The sequence below is a fragment of the Leucoraja erinacea genome, chromosome 21, assembly GCF_028641065.1.
Source record: "Leucoraja erinacea ecotype New England chromosome 21, Leri_hhj_1, whole genome shotgun sequence".
NCBI lineage: Eukaryota > Metazoa > Chordata > Chondrichthyes > Rajiformes > Rajidae > Leucoraja > Leucoraja erinaceus.
The window spans coordinates 8,475,183-8,488,805 of record NC_073397.1 but is presented as its reverse complement, the minus strand read 5'-3'; the positions used below and the strand labels follow the sequence as shown (position 1 = coordinate 8,488,805).

Genomic DNA, 13,623 nt, shown 5'->3' with positions numbered 1-13,623 from the left:
TTTTTGCCCTTTTATAACTGAGAGGATAGACAATAGACAATAGGTGCAGGAGTAGACCATTCGGTCCTTCAAGCCAGCACCTCCATTCACTGTGATCATGCACAATCAGTACCCCGTTCCTACCTTCTCCCCATATCCCTTGACTCCACTATCTTTCAGAGCTCTATCTAACTCTCTCTTGAATGCAGTGGATACCACTGAATTGCGTGGCCAATGTAGGAGGTTCAATGAAAGAGACAAGTTCAACCATTGCCCATTGGTTTTCAGCAAAGATGGTCGAGCGGAGCAAGATGCGCCACTCGGCGAAAAAAAACATAGTACGTCATGGGTGATTGTTGGCATTATTTTACTGCGCTGCCTCGATACTGTCATGGCGTCGACATCTACAGCTCACTGTTCAGTATAAATTGCTCTGATCGCCAATGTAGACGACCCTACCCGTCTTTCTTCGGGTTCCCCAATAACAAAGAAATGTGAGGAAATATTATTGTTTTCTGTCGATGTTATCCTGTCCTGAAAATGTTCTTTTCTGTTCCCCATCAACGGTCTTAGGGAAAATAGGTTTGTCGGTACATTAGAAAGTTATTAGAATTTTTTTTTTTAATAAATCTATATTTACCACAATAATAATGTCATCAATTTTTGTACTTCTGTACATTTTTGTTTTTGCTCTTGCAAGGCAGGTGTCTCCAAAATATAGCCCGCGGGACACATCAGGCCCACCACTAGATTTTTCAAGCTCAGATTCGAGTCGGGGAGTGCGGTGGCCAGGGGCTGCCCTTAGTGTTGTTACCGGTTAGATCCCTCGAATTGTCAGAGCTGAGACATCACACGGCCGCCGTGAAGGGTGCAACGGGGGTGGGGGGTTCAGCGGCGGTCAGAATGGGACGTGCCATCGTTTCTCTCCCCCTCTCCCTAGTCTCTCTCTCTCTCTCCCCTTCTCCCTTCTCTCTCTGCCCTATCTGTCTCTCTCTCTCTCTCTCTCTCTCTCTGTGTCTCTGCCCTATCTGCCTCTCTCTTTCTCTCTCTCTCTCTCTCTGCCTCTCCCTATCTGCCTCTCTCCCTCTCTCTCTCCGTCTGAGTGTTGGTAGCCCTGCTAGGTCCAAAAGAGGGTAGAAAGTAAATACTTTCTATGGTCTACGTAAGAAGATTTTAATAAGCTCTTCTACATTTAAGGTAAATTGACATATTAGAGGCAAAATGCATCTTCAATATACCGATCTCTCCCACACCTGAAAACAATTGCACTTAGGTGATTCTCCAGGTATGTGGTTATAATCAATTTTTTTCTTATTAGTTAATCCTATATGATATTTTCTGCAATTTCATATGTCGACAGCGGTTCCAGAATGCTCGTCGACAAGATCTCCTACACCAAACTCCGGTGTACTTGTCAACCAACTACCGTCTTTGTTCTGAACACTGAATTTGGCCAGTTTTCCAACAGGCAGACCATTAACAGGCTAAATTGGAATGCAGTTCCAACGCTATTTGACATCCCTAAAGGGCCTGTCCCACTTTCACGACCTCTACCGAGTTTGCCCTTGACTCATACTCGCAGCATGGTCATCACGTAGGTACTTGTGGCATCAAGTAGGTCGGGACGTTTTTCTAGCCTGATGAAAAATGTCCACGAGTAAAAAAGGCTGTGAATTAGGTCGTGAAAGTGGGACAGGCCCTTAACCCGCCGAAACGTCTGTTTTCCCAACGCAGGTTACTCAAGAGGTAGAATGAGAACCTCCCGTTACCCACACAAAATTGTGCAAATGACGATTTATTTATTATTGTATATAAGTTGGAAATGTTGTCCTTTGGGGTAAGCAAGGGGTGGGGCTATCATTGTTTGAAATGTGTTGAATTTTACATCAGTTTCTTTGGTTAGCTAATATGCAAAACACTGCAACTCTACATCTCACGCACAAAATTATGTAAATTATGTAAATATTTCCATAAAAAAACTGAGCCAATCTTCAATTTGGCAACACACGGTCTCATCGGCCATTGATGTCACACAGATCCATAAGGTAATGTACTGTTTAGATCATGTGCGGAGTCCACTCAGATGGATGCAGTATTCTACTACATGTTCAGGTGAATGAAGTTGAAATGGTGTTTGCAATTTTATTGTTCCATGTGGTATTCATCAACATAGAAAGGAATAAGAAATACGTGCACTTACTGTGCCAAACAGGTAGACACCACGTGACATCTGTTACACAAAATGTTTTTGTGTATTCTGATGCCATTTTCGGAAACGTCATCAATATGCTATCTTTTCTGATATTTGTTGTTGATATAATGTTAGTCATGAACCCAATAAAGCACTTGTCACGGAATTTGAAATTTGACCCCATATTTCATATGTTTGTGTGCAGTTTTGTGTGTGTGTGTGTGTGTGTGCATATATACACACACACACTCGCGTATATACACACATGTATATACACACACGCACACACACACACATGTATATATGCATATAATTATAAATATAATTGCCTTTATGGTTTTTGTACATCTGACAAATAAGATAAAGAGAAAAATAGTGTTGCTTTAAATCAAAGTTGCTTCTGATCCATGAGAAGGAATTTTGAGATCTATTTAACACACACACATTATTTAATTGTGTGAGCAGTGTGTGCTAAAGCAATACAAGGGAAACTGTACAATACAAGGGAAACTGCACAAAGGAGGGGGCTGGGGAGGAAGGATGGGAGGGAAAGGGGCAGAAATAGATTGATTAAGCAGGGGGAAAACATTAAAAAAATAAAATTAACTAAAATACGTGAAGTGATAGATGAGCTATATCACACACGGTTCCCCATTACACTGCGAGAGGCATAACGGAAGCCGCGTTTTGAATTGAAAGATGGTAGCCGTGACGCTCCGTTACGTACTACACCTGAGTGCGTTGGATTACGTAGGAGTGGAGTATCTTACTCAACTCAATCATCTTTGGTTTGCAGGGTAAACAAAATAATCAACAAAATGCCGCGGACGGAATGACAAAGAATATTGAGGTAATGTTGGATCATTCAGTACCATATAAAAGGTTACAGTACAACATTATGAAGGTTTAAAGTTTCTCTCCTACTCGAGAGCAAGAAAAGAATGTTTCAGTGAGGCTTATCATGAAAAATGTGCCTTAGATAGGCCAAGACGCACTCAATGGAACACGTGGGTGAGTTGGTAGTTTGAGATGATGTCCACTGCCTCTGCTGCATGATCCCTTCACATTCCCCTGGTTGAGGTGCAAGGTGCTCAAAGCCATCTCAGATGCTAATCGATATTGAACGGTCATGGGCGTAAGAGACAGTGGGGACTTTACAATTTTTCCAGTTGAATTTGAGAACGTCTTTTGAAGTATTTTCTCTGTGGCCTTCTCGTGATTATTTTGGGAGTACGGTCCCCTGAATGCAGGCAACATGGTGCACGCACCTCAGTCTGACAGAGCCTCAATGGTGGGGATGTTAGCCTGGGTGAACATGCTGACGCTGGTTGGCTTCTACCTTGGCTATCCTCATCTTGAGTTCTGTGTCCCAGGATACCCAACTCAATCTCCAATTTGTCCCTTTGCTAATTCTCTCCCAGATTCCTTGCCTTGGACTAACGCTCCTCGAGCTACAATACCTCACATCTCCAGCCTCAGGGACACTTATTAATTCTGAACTGTAAATGAGAGAGGAATCCATTTTTTCTTTTTTTGCTTTGTCTCTGGGATCATAATGTTCATCCAAAACAAACATCAGCTCACCGACCTTCTTCACCGAGGAGTCAGCATTACTATTTAGGACCATGAGCGACAATGCAACTGCCTTTGCGACTAATTTTCACCCTACCCTTAGATCTACTTGTCTGTGACATTTCTCTACGTTTTCTGCATCTGTCTCTATCTCAGTTGATCAATTATGCACCATTATTTACTATGAACCCATTCCACCGAAGCTCCTCCCGCCATGTCGCCTGCAAGGACACTATCCCTTTCTTTCAGTTTCTCAGTCTCTCCCACAAGCGTTCTCAATGCGAGGCTCTCCATTTTATGACTTCTGACATGTCCCCTATTTTCAGGAACTGTGGCTTCCCTCTTACTGTAGTTGATGGAGCCCTCACTGGCATTTTCTCTATTCTCCAGATGAATGCACTCAACACCCCTCCCCCAGACAGAACAGATGTAGGGTTCCTTTGGTATTCATTTTTTACCCTATGGTATCATCGTTCTCACCTACACCCCACTGGGCCCAGTATCCAACAAATCATTCTCTGACATTTCCACCACCTTTAAAGTGATCCCATCACAATTCACATCATCCCACTCACACCCCAATCTGTTTTCTTTTGAGACCAAACTTTTCTCTGAACTCATCTCCTCCCATTCAAACCAGAAACTATGTACTGAGTCTTTGTATTGTTTCAAATAAATCAAGATTAATAAAATAAATACAATTGTCAGCAACAGTCACTGCTGGGTGCGTTTATTGTGTGCTGCGTTGAATCTGCAACAACTTATATCCAAGAAATTCCAGACCATTACAGCATTGACATATACCTGACAACGTGAGAAGGTTGAAACAAAGTGCTTCTCGTGTTGTCACTCAGCGGGTCAGGCAGCATCTCTGGAGAAAAAGGATGAATGATATTTCAGGTCACAGCCCTTCTTCAGAACCATTGTCCCCCACCCCCCCCTCTCCTCTCTATGTTCAGTCTGAAGAATGTTCAGTCAGAGATGCTGTCTGACCTGCTGAATTACTCAAACACTTTGTATTTTCAGTATAAATCAGCATGTACAGTTCCTTCCAGCACAACGCGAGAAGGTTGTCCAGGTAAGTCCAATCCAGCTAACTGCAGGCCATTCAGTCTAATATCAATCAGCAGCCAAGTTTTGAGTTTTTAAAACGTTTTAAGATGCAACATGGAAACAGCTTCTTCAGCCCACAGAATCCATGCCGACCACTGATCACCCGCAAAGAAGTGTGAGGTGTTGCATTTTGGGACGTCTAACAAGGGCAGAACCTACACCGTGAATGGTAGGCCTCTGGGGAGTGTTGCAGGGCAGAGGGATCTAGGAGTGCAGGCGCATGATTCCTTGAAGGTCGGGTCGCAGGTAGATAAGGTGGTCAAAAAGACTTTTGGCACATTGGCCTTCATCAGTCAGTGTATTGAGTACAGAAGTTGGGAGCAGTAACAGGATTGGTCCGAGTCAGCATAGATTTACGATGGGGAAATCATGCTGGACTAATCTTCTGGAATTTTTTGAGGATGTAACTAGGAAAATGGACAAGGGAGAGCCAGTGGATGTAGTGTGCCTGGACTTTCAGAAAGCATTTGATAAGGTCCCACATATGAGATTATTGGGCAAAATGAGGGCACATGGTATTGGGGGTAGTGCTGACATGGATCGAAAATTGGTTGGCAGACTGGAAACAAAGAGTAGGGATTAAAGGGTCCCTTTCAGAATGGCAGGCAGTGACTAGTGGGGTACCGCAAGGCTCGGTGCTGGGACTGCAGCTATTTACAATATACATCAATGATTTAGATTAAGGGATTCAAAGTAACATTAGCAAATTTGCAGATGGCACAAAGCTGGGTGGCAGTGTGAACTGTGAGGAGGATGCTATGAGAATGCAGGGTGACTTGGACAGGTTGGGGGAGTGGGCAGATGCATGGCATATGCAGTTTAATGTGGATAAATGTGAGATTATCCACTTGGGTAGGAAAAACAGGACGGCAGATTATTATCTAAATGGTATCAAGTTGGGAAAGGGGGAAGTACAACGGGATCTGGGGGTTTACACAAAAAAGCTGGAGAAACTCAGCGGGTGCAGCAGCATCTATGGAGCGAAGGAAATAGGCAACGTTTCGGGCCGAAACTGGGGGTCCTTGTTCATCAGTCAATGAAAATAAGCATGCTGGTACAGCAGGCAGTGAAGAAAGCGAATGGCATGTTGGCCTTCATAACAAGAGGAGTTGAGTTTAGGAGCAAAGAGGTCCTTCTGCAGTTGTTTAGGGCCTTAGTGAGACCACACCTAGAGTATTGTGTGCAGTTCTGGTCCCCTAATTTGAGGAAGGACATTATTGCTATTGAGGGAGTGCAGTGTAGGTTTATAAGGTTAATTCCCGGGATGGCAGGACTGTCATATGCTGAGAGAATGGAGTGGCTGGGCTTGTATACTGTGGAGTTTGGAAGGATGAGAGAGAATCTTATTGAAACATATAAGATTATTAAGGGTTTGGAAACGCTAGAGGCAGGAACCATTTTCCCGATATTGGGGAGTCCAGAACGAGGGGCCACAGTTTAAGAGTAAGTGGCAAGCCATTTAGAACGGAGACAAGGAAACACTTTTTCTCACAGAGTTATGGGTCTGTGGAATTCTCTGCCTCAGGGGGCGGTGAAGGCCGGTTCTCAGGATACTTTCAAGAGACAGCTAGATAGGGCTCTTAAAGGTAGCGGAGTCAGGGGATATGGAAAGAAGGCAGGAACAGGGTGCTGATTTGGGATGATCAGCCATGATCACATTGAATGGCGGTTCTGGCTCAAGGGGCCGAAGGGCCTACTCCTGCACCTATTGTCTATTGAAGTCAAAAGGACATGTACATAAATGGAAAGAAGATGACTTGTTGTCACGCAATTATTGATACGAAACCAATCAACCGCACAGGAAAACTCACAGAAGTGACTCTGGAGACTAAGCATTGCAGAAAAAGATTCAGTCAGAGGTTCAGTCATTTGTTGTACGATACCTCTGCCAGGTTCAACAGGGCTGATAATATTGGAACCCAAGTAGTGAGTTTTTGGAATTGTTTGAAACTATGTACTGAGTCTTTGTATTGTTTCAAATAAATCAAGATTAATAAAATAAATACAATTGCTAGCAACAGTCACTGTTGGGTGCGTTTATTATGTGCCGTGTTGAATCTACAACATCTTCTATTCAAACAATTTCAGGCCATTACAGCATTTACATACCCGACAACGCGAGATGGTTGACACAAAGTGTTGGAGTAACTCAGCGGCTCAGGTAGCATCTCTGGAGAAAAAGGATGGGTGACGTTTTGGGTCAGAACCCTTCTTCAGACTAAACATGGGGGAGGGGGGGGGGGGTGGAAAAAGGGTTCTGAAGAAAGGGTCTGACCCAAAAAGTCACCCATCCTTTATCTCCAGACATGCTGTCTGACCCACTGTATTACTCAAACACTTTTTATCTTCAGTATAAATCAGCATGTACAGTTCCTTCCTGCGCAATGCAAGGTTGTCCAGGTATGTCCAATCCAGTTAACTGCAGGCCATTCAGTCTAATATCAATCAGCAACCAAGTTGTGAGTTCTTAAAATGTTTTGAGATATAACATGGAAATGGCTTCTTCAGCCCACAGAATCCATGCCAACCATTGATCACCCACAGAGAAGTGTGAGGTGTTGCATTTTGGGACGTCTAAGGGCAGGACCTACACAGTGAATGGTAGGTCTCTGGGGATTGTTGTAGAGCAGAGGGATCTAGGAATGCAGGTGCATGATTCCTTGAAGGTCAAGTCGCAGGTAGATAAGGTGGTCAAAAAGACTTTTAGCACTTTGGCATTCATCAGTCGGAGTATTGAATATTGACGCCATGTTGCAATTGTACAAGACGTTGACGAGACCGCATTTAGAATATTGTGATCGGTTCTGAGCACCATGTCATAGGAAAGATATTGTCATGCTTGAAAAAATTCAGCTGAGATTTAAGAGGATGTTGCCAAGACTAGAGGGTGTGAGCTATCGGGGAGAGGTTGAGTCGACTGAGTCTCCATTCCTTGAAGAGGATGAGTGGTGATCTTAAAGAGGTATACAAAATCATGAGAGGAATAGATCGGGTAGATGCAGCGAGTCTTTTGCCCAGAGTTGGGGAATCGAGGACCAGAGGACATAGGTTCAAGGGGAAAAGATTTAATAGGGGTAACTTTTTCCACACAAAGGGTGGTGGGTGTGTGGAACAAGCTGCCAGAGGAGGTAGTTGAGGCTGGGACTATCCCAATGTTTAAGAAACAGTTAGACAGAGTGGCACAACAGTAGAGTTGCTCTCTTACAGCACTAGAGGCCAGGTTCAATCCTAACTACGGGTGCTGTCTGTACGGAGCTTGTACGCTCTCCCTGTGACCATGTGGGTTTTGTCCAGGTGCTCCAGTTTTCTCCCATATTCCAAAGACATACAGGTTTGCAGGTTAATTGGCTTCTGTAAATTGCCCCGAGCGTTAGAATGCGAAAGTGGGATACCATAGAACTAGTGTGCAGGTAATTGTTGGACAGCATGGACTTGGTGGGTCGAAGGGTTCGTTTCCACGCTGTATCTCTAAACTCAACTAAAAGTAATTTAATTCAAATATTTTCAGTCACAAACTGGGAAGTTGTCCCATTTATGGCAAAGTTTTCCAAATTGTTTTTGAGTCGGATTAAATGTGGATAAAATTTAACAACAGAATTGGTCTGGTGCCAAGTTAAGAATTGTTAATTAACAGCTTTCTCCTGCAGAAGTTGTGACCTTGTACACGAGCATTTAAGAAAACAGCCTTTAATAACCCGACCACAGCCTCAGGGAATAGTGAGACAAGGACAGTTTGCCAATCTCCTGCTTTTGGAGGTCACCTGGAAGCAACAGGATAATTTTGAATGGATGATTCATGTGCATATAGTTGGATATTGCTGTGAGCATAAATATGATTGGTGATAAGTGAGGCAACAAATCTGTGGTGAATTTCCACAGAAGATGCACAATTAATTGACAACAACATATTGTGAGCAAGTTAATATGCGAGTGATTATTTAAAAACAAAACACTGAAACATACTCCATAGAGAAAGAGACATTGACACAATTAAGAGACTGGGAATAGTAATTTCAGAAATCAGTATTAAAGATAGTATGAAATAAATGTTGCATCATGCTAGTAAAACTCTGGTTAAGAATAACTGCTCTAATCATGATAATCGTGTTAAAATGTCTATAGTGTTGTTAAAACATCTAATCAAGAAGCCAGAAACAAAAGCATGCAACCTAAAAATAACCAAGAATGTCTTGTCTTCTGCTACAATTTGAGAAATTCCAATCTGAGCAAAAGGCTAAAAAGACCATTCAACAGCTGAAAACCGACAAGGCTTTGAGAGAAGATAAACTTTACCAATGTGTTACAACATGGAAAGTAGTTCTTTTGGTGCAAACTCCCGACTCATCTAGGAAAAGTAGAGCATGCTAGCTAGGTGCTATCTCAGACGCTATAATCACAGCCTGCCTCCAAGAGGAAAACATTTCATTGTAATAATTACATAGGAATTATACCCTTACGATATGTCAAAAGCTATCACAAAGAGCAGCCATAACAGGTTGGTCTGAAGCACGTCTTTCAGAATCACAAAGTGGACTGCTTCCTACAAGAGGTATATTGACCACATTCTTCATCCCATAGCAATACACATATTTAGAAGATAAAGCAAAAAACAAACTGGAGGAACTCAGCAAATGGGAGGCTGAGTGATGGTCGATCTTTCAGCTAGAGTAATCCTGATCTGATCTAGTCCTGATGCAGGCTCTTAATTCAAAACATTGATCACCTCTCTGCTTTCAGTTTTTTTTTGCTTCAGATTACAATAATTGGCAGTATCTTGTGTCTCCACATGGAAAATAAAGATCCTCAATCTACCTGTTCCTGCCACACAAGCCACTCCCTTGATAATCAAGGCATCAAGGTTCCGATCCCATTCTGTAGCTCTTGTTGAAAGGCAATGTGGACAGCGTGTGTCACCCGGCTTCAAAAACACACTCTACCCCACACTTCCACAACGCAAAAGATTACAGGAAGACATAGGAAACACTGTAAGCATGTTCCCAAAGAGTCACAGCATTAAACAACTAATTTGACAAGCCCTTCAGCCCAAACTCACAGGACCCGTCAACAAATTCAAAATGATCAGAACCGGAGTGGAAATTGGGACAGGATGTGCTCAAGTCAGCGTGGTAATTTGATGCTGTGAACTTCCATTGTTCGTACATGATCTCCATGTGGTACTGCAGTATAGATTCTAGGCATTCATTCCCCCTTTTGTTTTGATTAGTTTTGTGTTAGGATTTCTATGTATAAGTGAGAATGTTCTATTTCTCCCACCCCAAAGACCCTTTGGTAACTTTCCTGCAGTATTCCCAATGTCTTCCTGGTGGTCTGTCTCCTTGTGTATCGAATCTTGAAGTAGTGCGCTCCTTTCTGAAGGTGATAAGCATTCAGGCGACTGTACCCATATTTAAAAATATTATGGGTACTCGTTCGTGTTACGGTGGCTGTCCAACTGGTGTGGAAACAAGCCAACCTTTATCACAAGTTGACTACCCAAGGTTTCTTTAAAATTCACATATCTAAAATTATGCTTCCATAGTCTGGGACGGAGAACAGGACTTAAAGCAGCATTGTCTCTACTCATTCAGAATAAACTTGCATAATATTCTTAAATTAAATAGTCCAACATGCATATATGTGTTCGTTCATACAAACTGGGGAACTAGTTTCCTCTCTACATGTAGTAATTGTTCATTCTTATTAGTCATGTGTGCTTTTGATGACAATTAATTACAATACTGTGGAGGTTACGGGTATCAAAGAGTGTTTTTTGTGTATTTTTCAGTTTACAGACAAACTCAACTTGTGGATATCTGTAAGAGCAGAACTTGTTGCTAACTGGGTTGAGCTTGAATCCTGCTTCAATGTGATAGGAATAAGAGGATAAAATAGTCAAAAAACAATACACACTTGGTTTCCCTGTGATCTATTAGGTTCACCATTTAAAAAAAATGTTTAATTGTTTTCATTTGCAAACATTAGCAATAGAAATCCTTATGTCCTGATACAGGTGCACAACCTTTTATCCGACAGCCTTGGGACCAGACACTTTTCGTAATTTGGAATTTGTCGGTCTTCGGAATGGAAATTTTTTAGCGTAGATTTTAATGGCTGGCTCAGTGGTAGAGTGCCCGGCTCATATCCGCAAGGTCGCGAGTTTGCGCCTTGATCCCGGCAGTTCGTCGGTCGCGAGTTTGAGTCTTCAGTGTAGTTTTTTTCTTGCAGAATAAATGTCTGTATGAAATGCAGTGTGTTGAATGAATTCCTGAATTTGTAAATGTGACCGCAGCATTGAATCACCTCCCGCACTCATGTCACCCTAGCGGGGCTTCATGCCCTAAGGCGGCCTAAGGCGACATTTTCACACTCTTATATCCGTGTGCAGCAGAGACGCCAAACGTGAGCTTTGGTGTGCAGACGACATCCTGGAAGAAATGTCTGGTTTCTTCCAGGTAGGCGATATACCCTCCCGTGCAATATACCCTCCACTTCTCTTTTTAGTTCCCCTTTCTTCCAGGACCGATCCGAGGTTCCGCTGTCACCTCTGCGGGCCACCCTCGGTGAACGCTCACTCAACTTTGTCTTGGGATTCCTACTCTCCCGGTCAATGTACCCTCACCTTCTCTTTTATGAATGGGGATTTAGTTCCCCTTTCGTCGAGGACCGACCGGAGGTTCCGCTGTCACCTCTGCGGGCCGCCCTCGGTGAACGTCCTGTCTCCCTGTCCCTGGGATAGCAGGGGGCGATCAAACAGCACAATACCCCCCTCCCCCTCCCCCTCACCCCCAACTCCAGAGGAATCCGCTCCCCGATGGGCCGCTACGGCGACAAGTGGCAGTTCGCCCACAGCCCGAGAACAAGACGCACCTTGCGCACCATCAGTTTCTGCCCCTCTGGAGTTGGAGCGGAGCTGGGCTGGAGTTGCTGATCTGGGATCTCCGTGCTTGCAGTGGGCCTGGGGGTCAGTGTCCCGATGAGGGGGCACAGCTCGGGCTGTGGGCGAACTGCCACTTGTCGCCGTAGCGGCCCATCGGGGAGCGGCTCCTGGTGGTCTCGATGTCTCCCGCTAGTTCGCAGTTTTCCTCTGGAGTTGGAACGGGGCTGGGCTGCTGCTGGCTGTGGGTCTCTGGGATCTCCGTGCTTGCAGTGGGCCTGGGGGTCGGTGTCCCGTTGGTCCTGACGTCTCCGGTGACTGGCATTGCCGACGTGAAGACAGTGCAAAGCCCCCACGCCGGTGCAATGGGCGGGGAGCTGGAGAGGGGAGGGAAGGGGTCACACACATGGCCGGGAAGCAGAGGGGTGTAGGTGGGGTGAAACTGAAGGGAGCGACAATCTGCAGCTCCCTGCCCGCTGAGTTAAAAAAGTTCCCACGCAAGACTCACGATACACTGTGTATCGTGAGTCTACCGTGGGAACTTTTTTAACTCAGCGGGCAGACAGCAGCATATTGTCAATTATTAACCCTCCCGCGCAATATACCCTCACCTTCTCTTTTATGGATGGGGATTTAGTTCCCCTTTCTTCGAGGACCGACCGGAGGTTCCTCTGTCACCTCTGCGGGCCGCCCTCCGTGAACGTTTTCAAGGACCTTTTTTCAAGGACTGAAAAAATGTCGCTATTCGGAGGTTTTCGTTATTTGGATCTTCGGATAAAAGGTTGTGCACCTGTACCATGAAAACAACAATCCCTCAATTCATTTTAAGCTATTGATTGCTTGATGATCAATTCTGATTTGGAACTCACGTCAGCTGAATGAGCAAAAGCAAATATTTAAAGTGAGACTCACTGCAACGTCACTAGTCCAGGGTGGGTCCTTTTAAATATTCCCAGATTTTATCTTTTGATAGCCTACCTTCACCGGCTTGGCTGCAAGCTTTCTTTCCTCCATTCTCCTTTGAAGATTTGCCATTTCCTCTTTACTCCCATTCAGTACTATCACATCATTTTCTTTGAAGGGCTCCCCACACTGAAGAAAAAAAGATGAAGCATTAAAACTGGACAAAGCAAATATACACTGCCATCCCTAGTCCAGTATTAAGAATAATCATAGTGGAAAGTAATAAAAATACAAACTGAATTATTTCAAATATCTAAGTGGTAAACAAAGGTGTCCATTCAAAAGTAAATTGATCATATACTTATTTGGGACAAGATATCAAAGCTTGCCTGCAACTTTCTCCTACAATGCATGGCAACCAGCCAGCCAGAAAAATAGAGAATAAGCTAGTGAGAACAGCAATTTTCAGACTCCTACTGCAATTATACATAAACAGTCAAGGCCTGACTGGATTAGTGTGTTAAAGAAAACAATGATCCATTTAATCCTCACATGCCATTGTTGATTCAATTAGTTTGTTCCAGTTCAATGTGTGCAGAGAGAGTACACTGAAATATCCTTAAATTTTCATCGTTCTATTTCTTAAGGGGGAGGTTCTTTAGTAACTTGTCAGTTTCTTTGTTGAACTAAATTAAGGCGCATGTTGCAATCAAAAGCGCTTGAACAATTGGTTGGGAAGAAAGCCAAACTGTAAGAAAGACGACTGTGCCTCCTTTTCAAGAGCAGCCAATATTTGGCAAGCCTTTCACTTGTTTAGAGGTGATGTACTCGCAAATCATTTTTTATCATTGTGTAATCTAGAACTGATAGGATTGAAAATTGTGAATGTCAAAAATAAAACAGGTCAGAGTTTGACCCCATCTGAAGAAGGGTCCCGACCCAAAACGTCAACCATCCATTTTCACCAGAGATGCTGCCTGACCCGCTGAGT

At 43.7% G+C, this 13,623-nt stretch overlaps 1 protein-coding gene across 1 annotated transcript in view; it reads right to left on the bottom strand.

Annotated features, from left to right (window-relative positions):
• Window positions 1-13,623, bottom strand: part of rtf2 (replication termination factor 2) — a 72,490-nt gene that overhangs the window by 25,196 nt on the left and 33,671 nt on the right. The window contains exon 6 of the mRNA XM_055652056.1: window positions 12,708-12,821. Within this exon, the coding sequence (XP_055508031.1) occupies window positions 12,708-12,821 (114 nt within the window). The remainder of the gene's footprint in view (window positions 1-12,707; window positions 12,822-13,623) is intronic.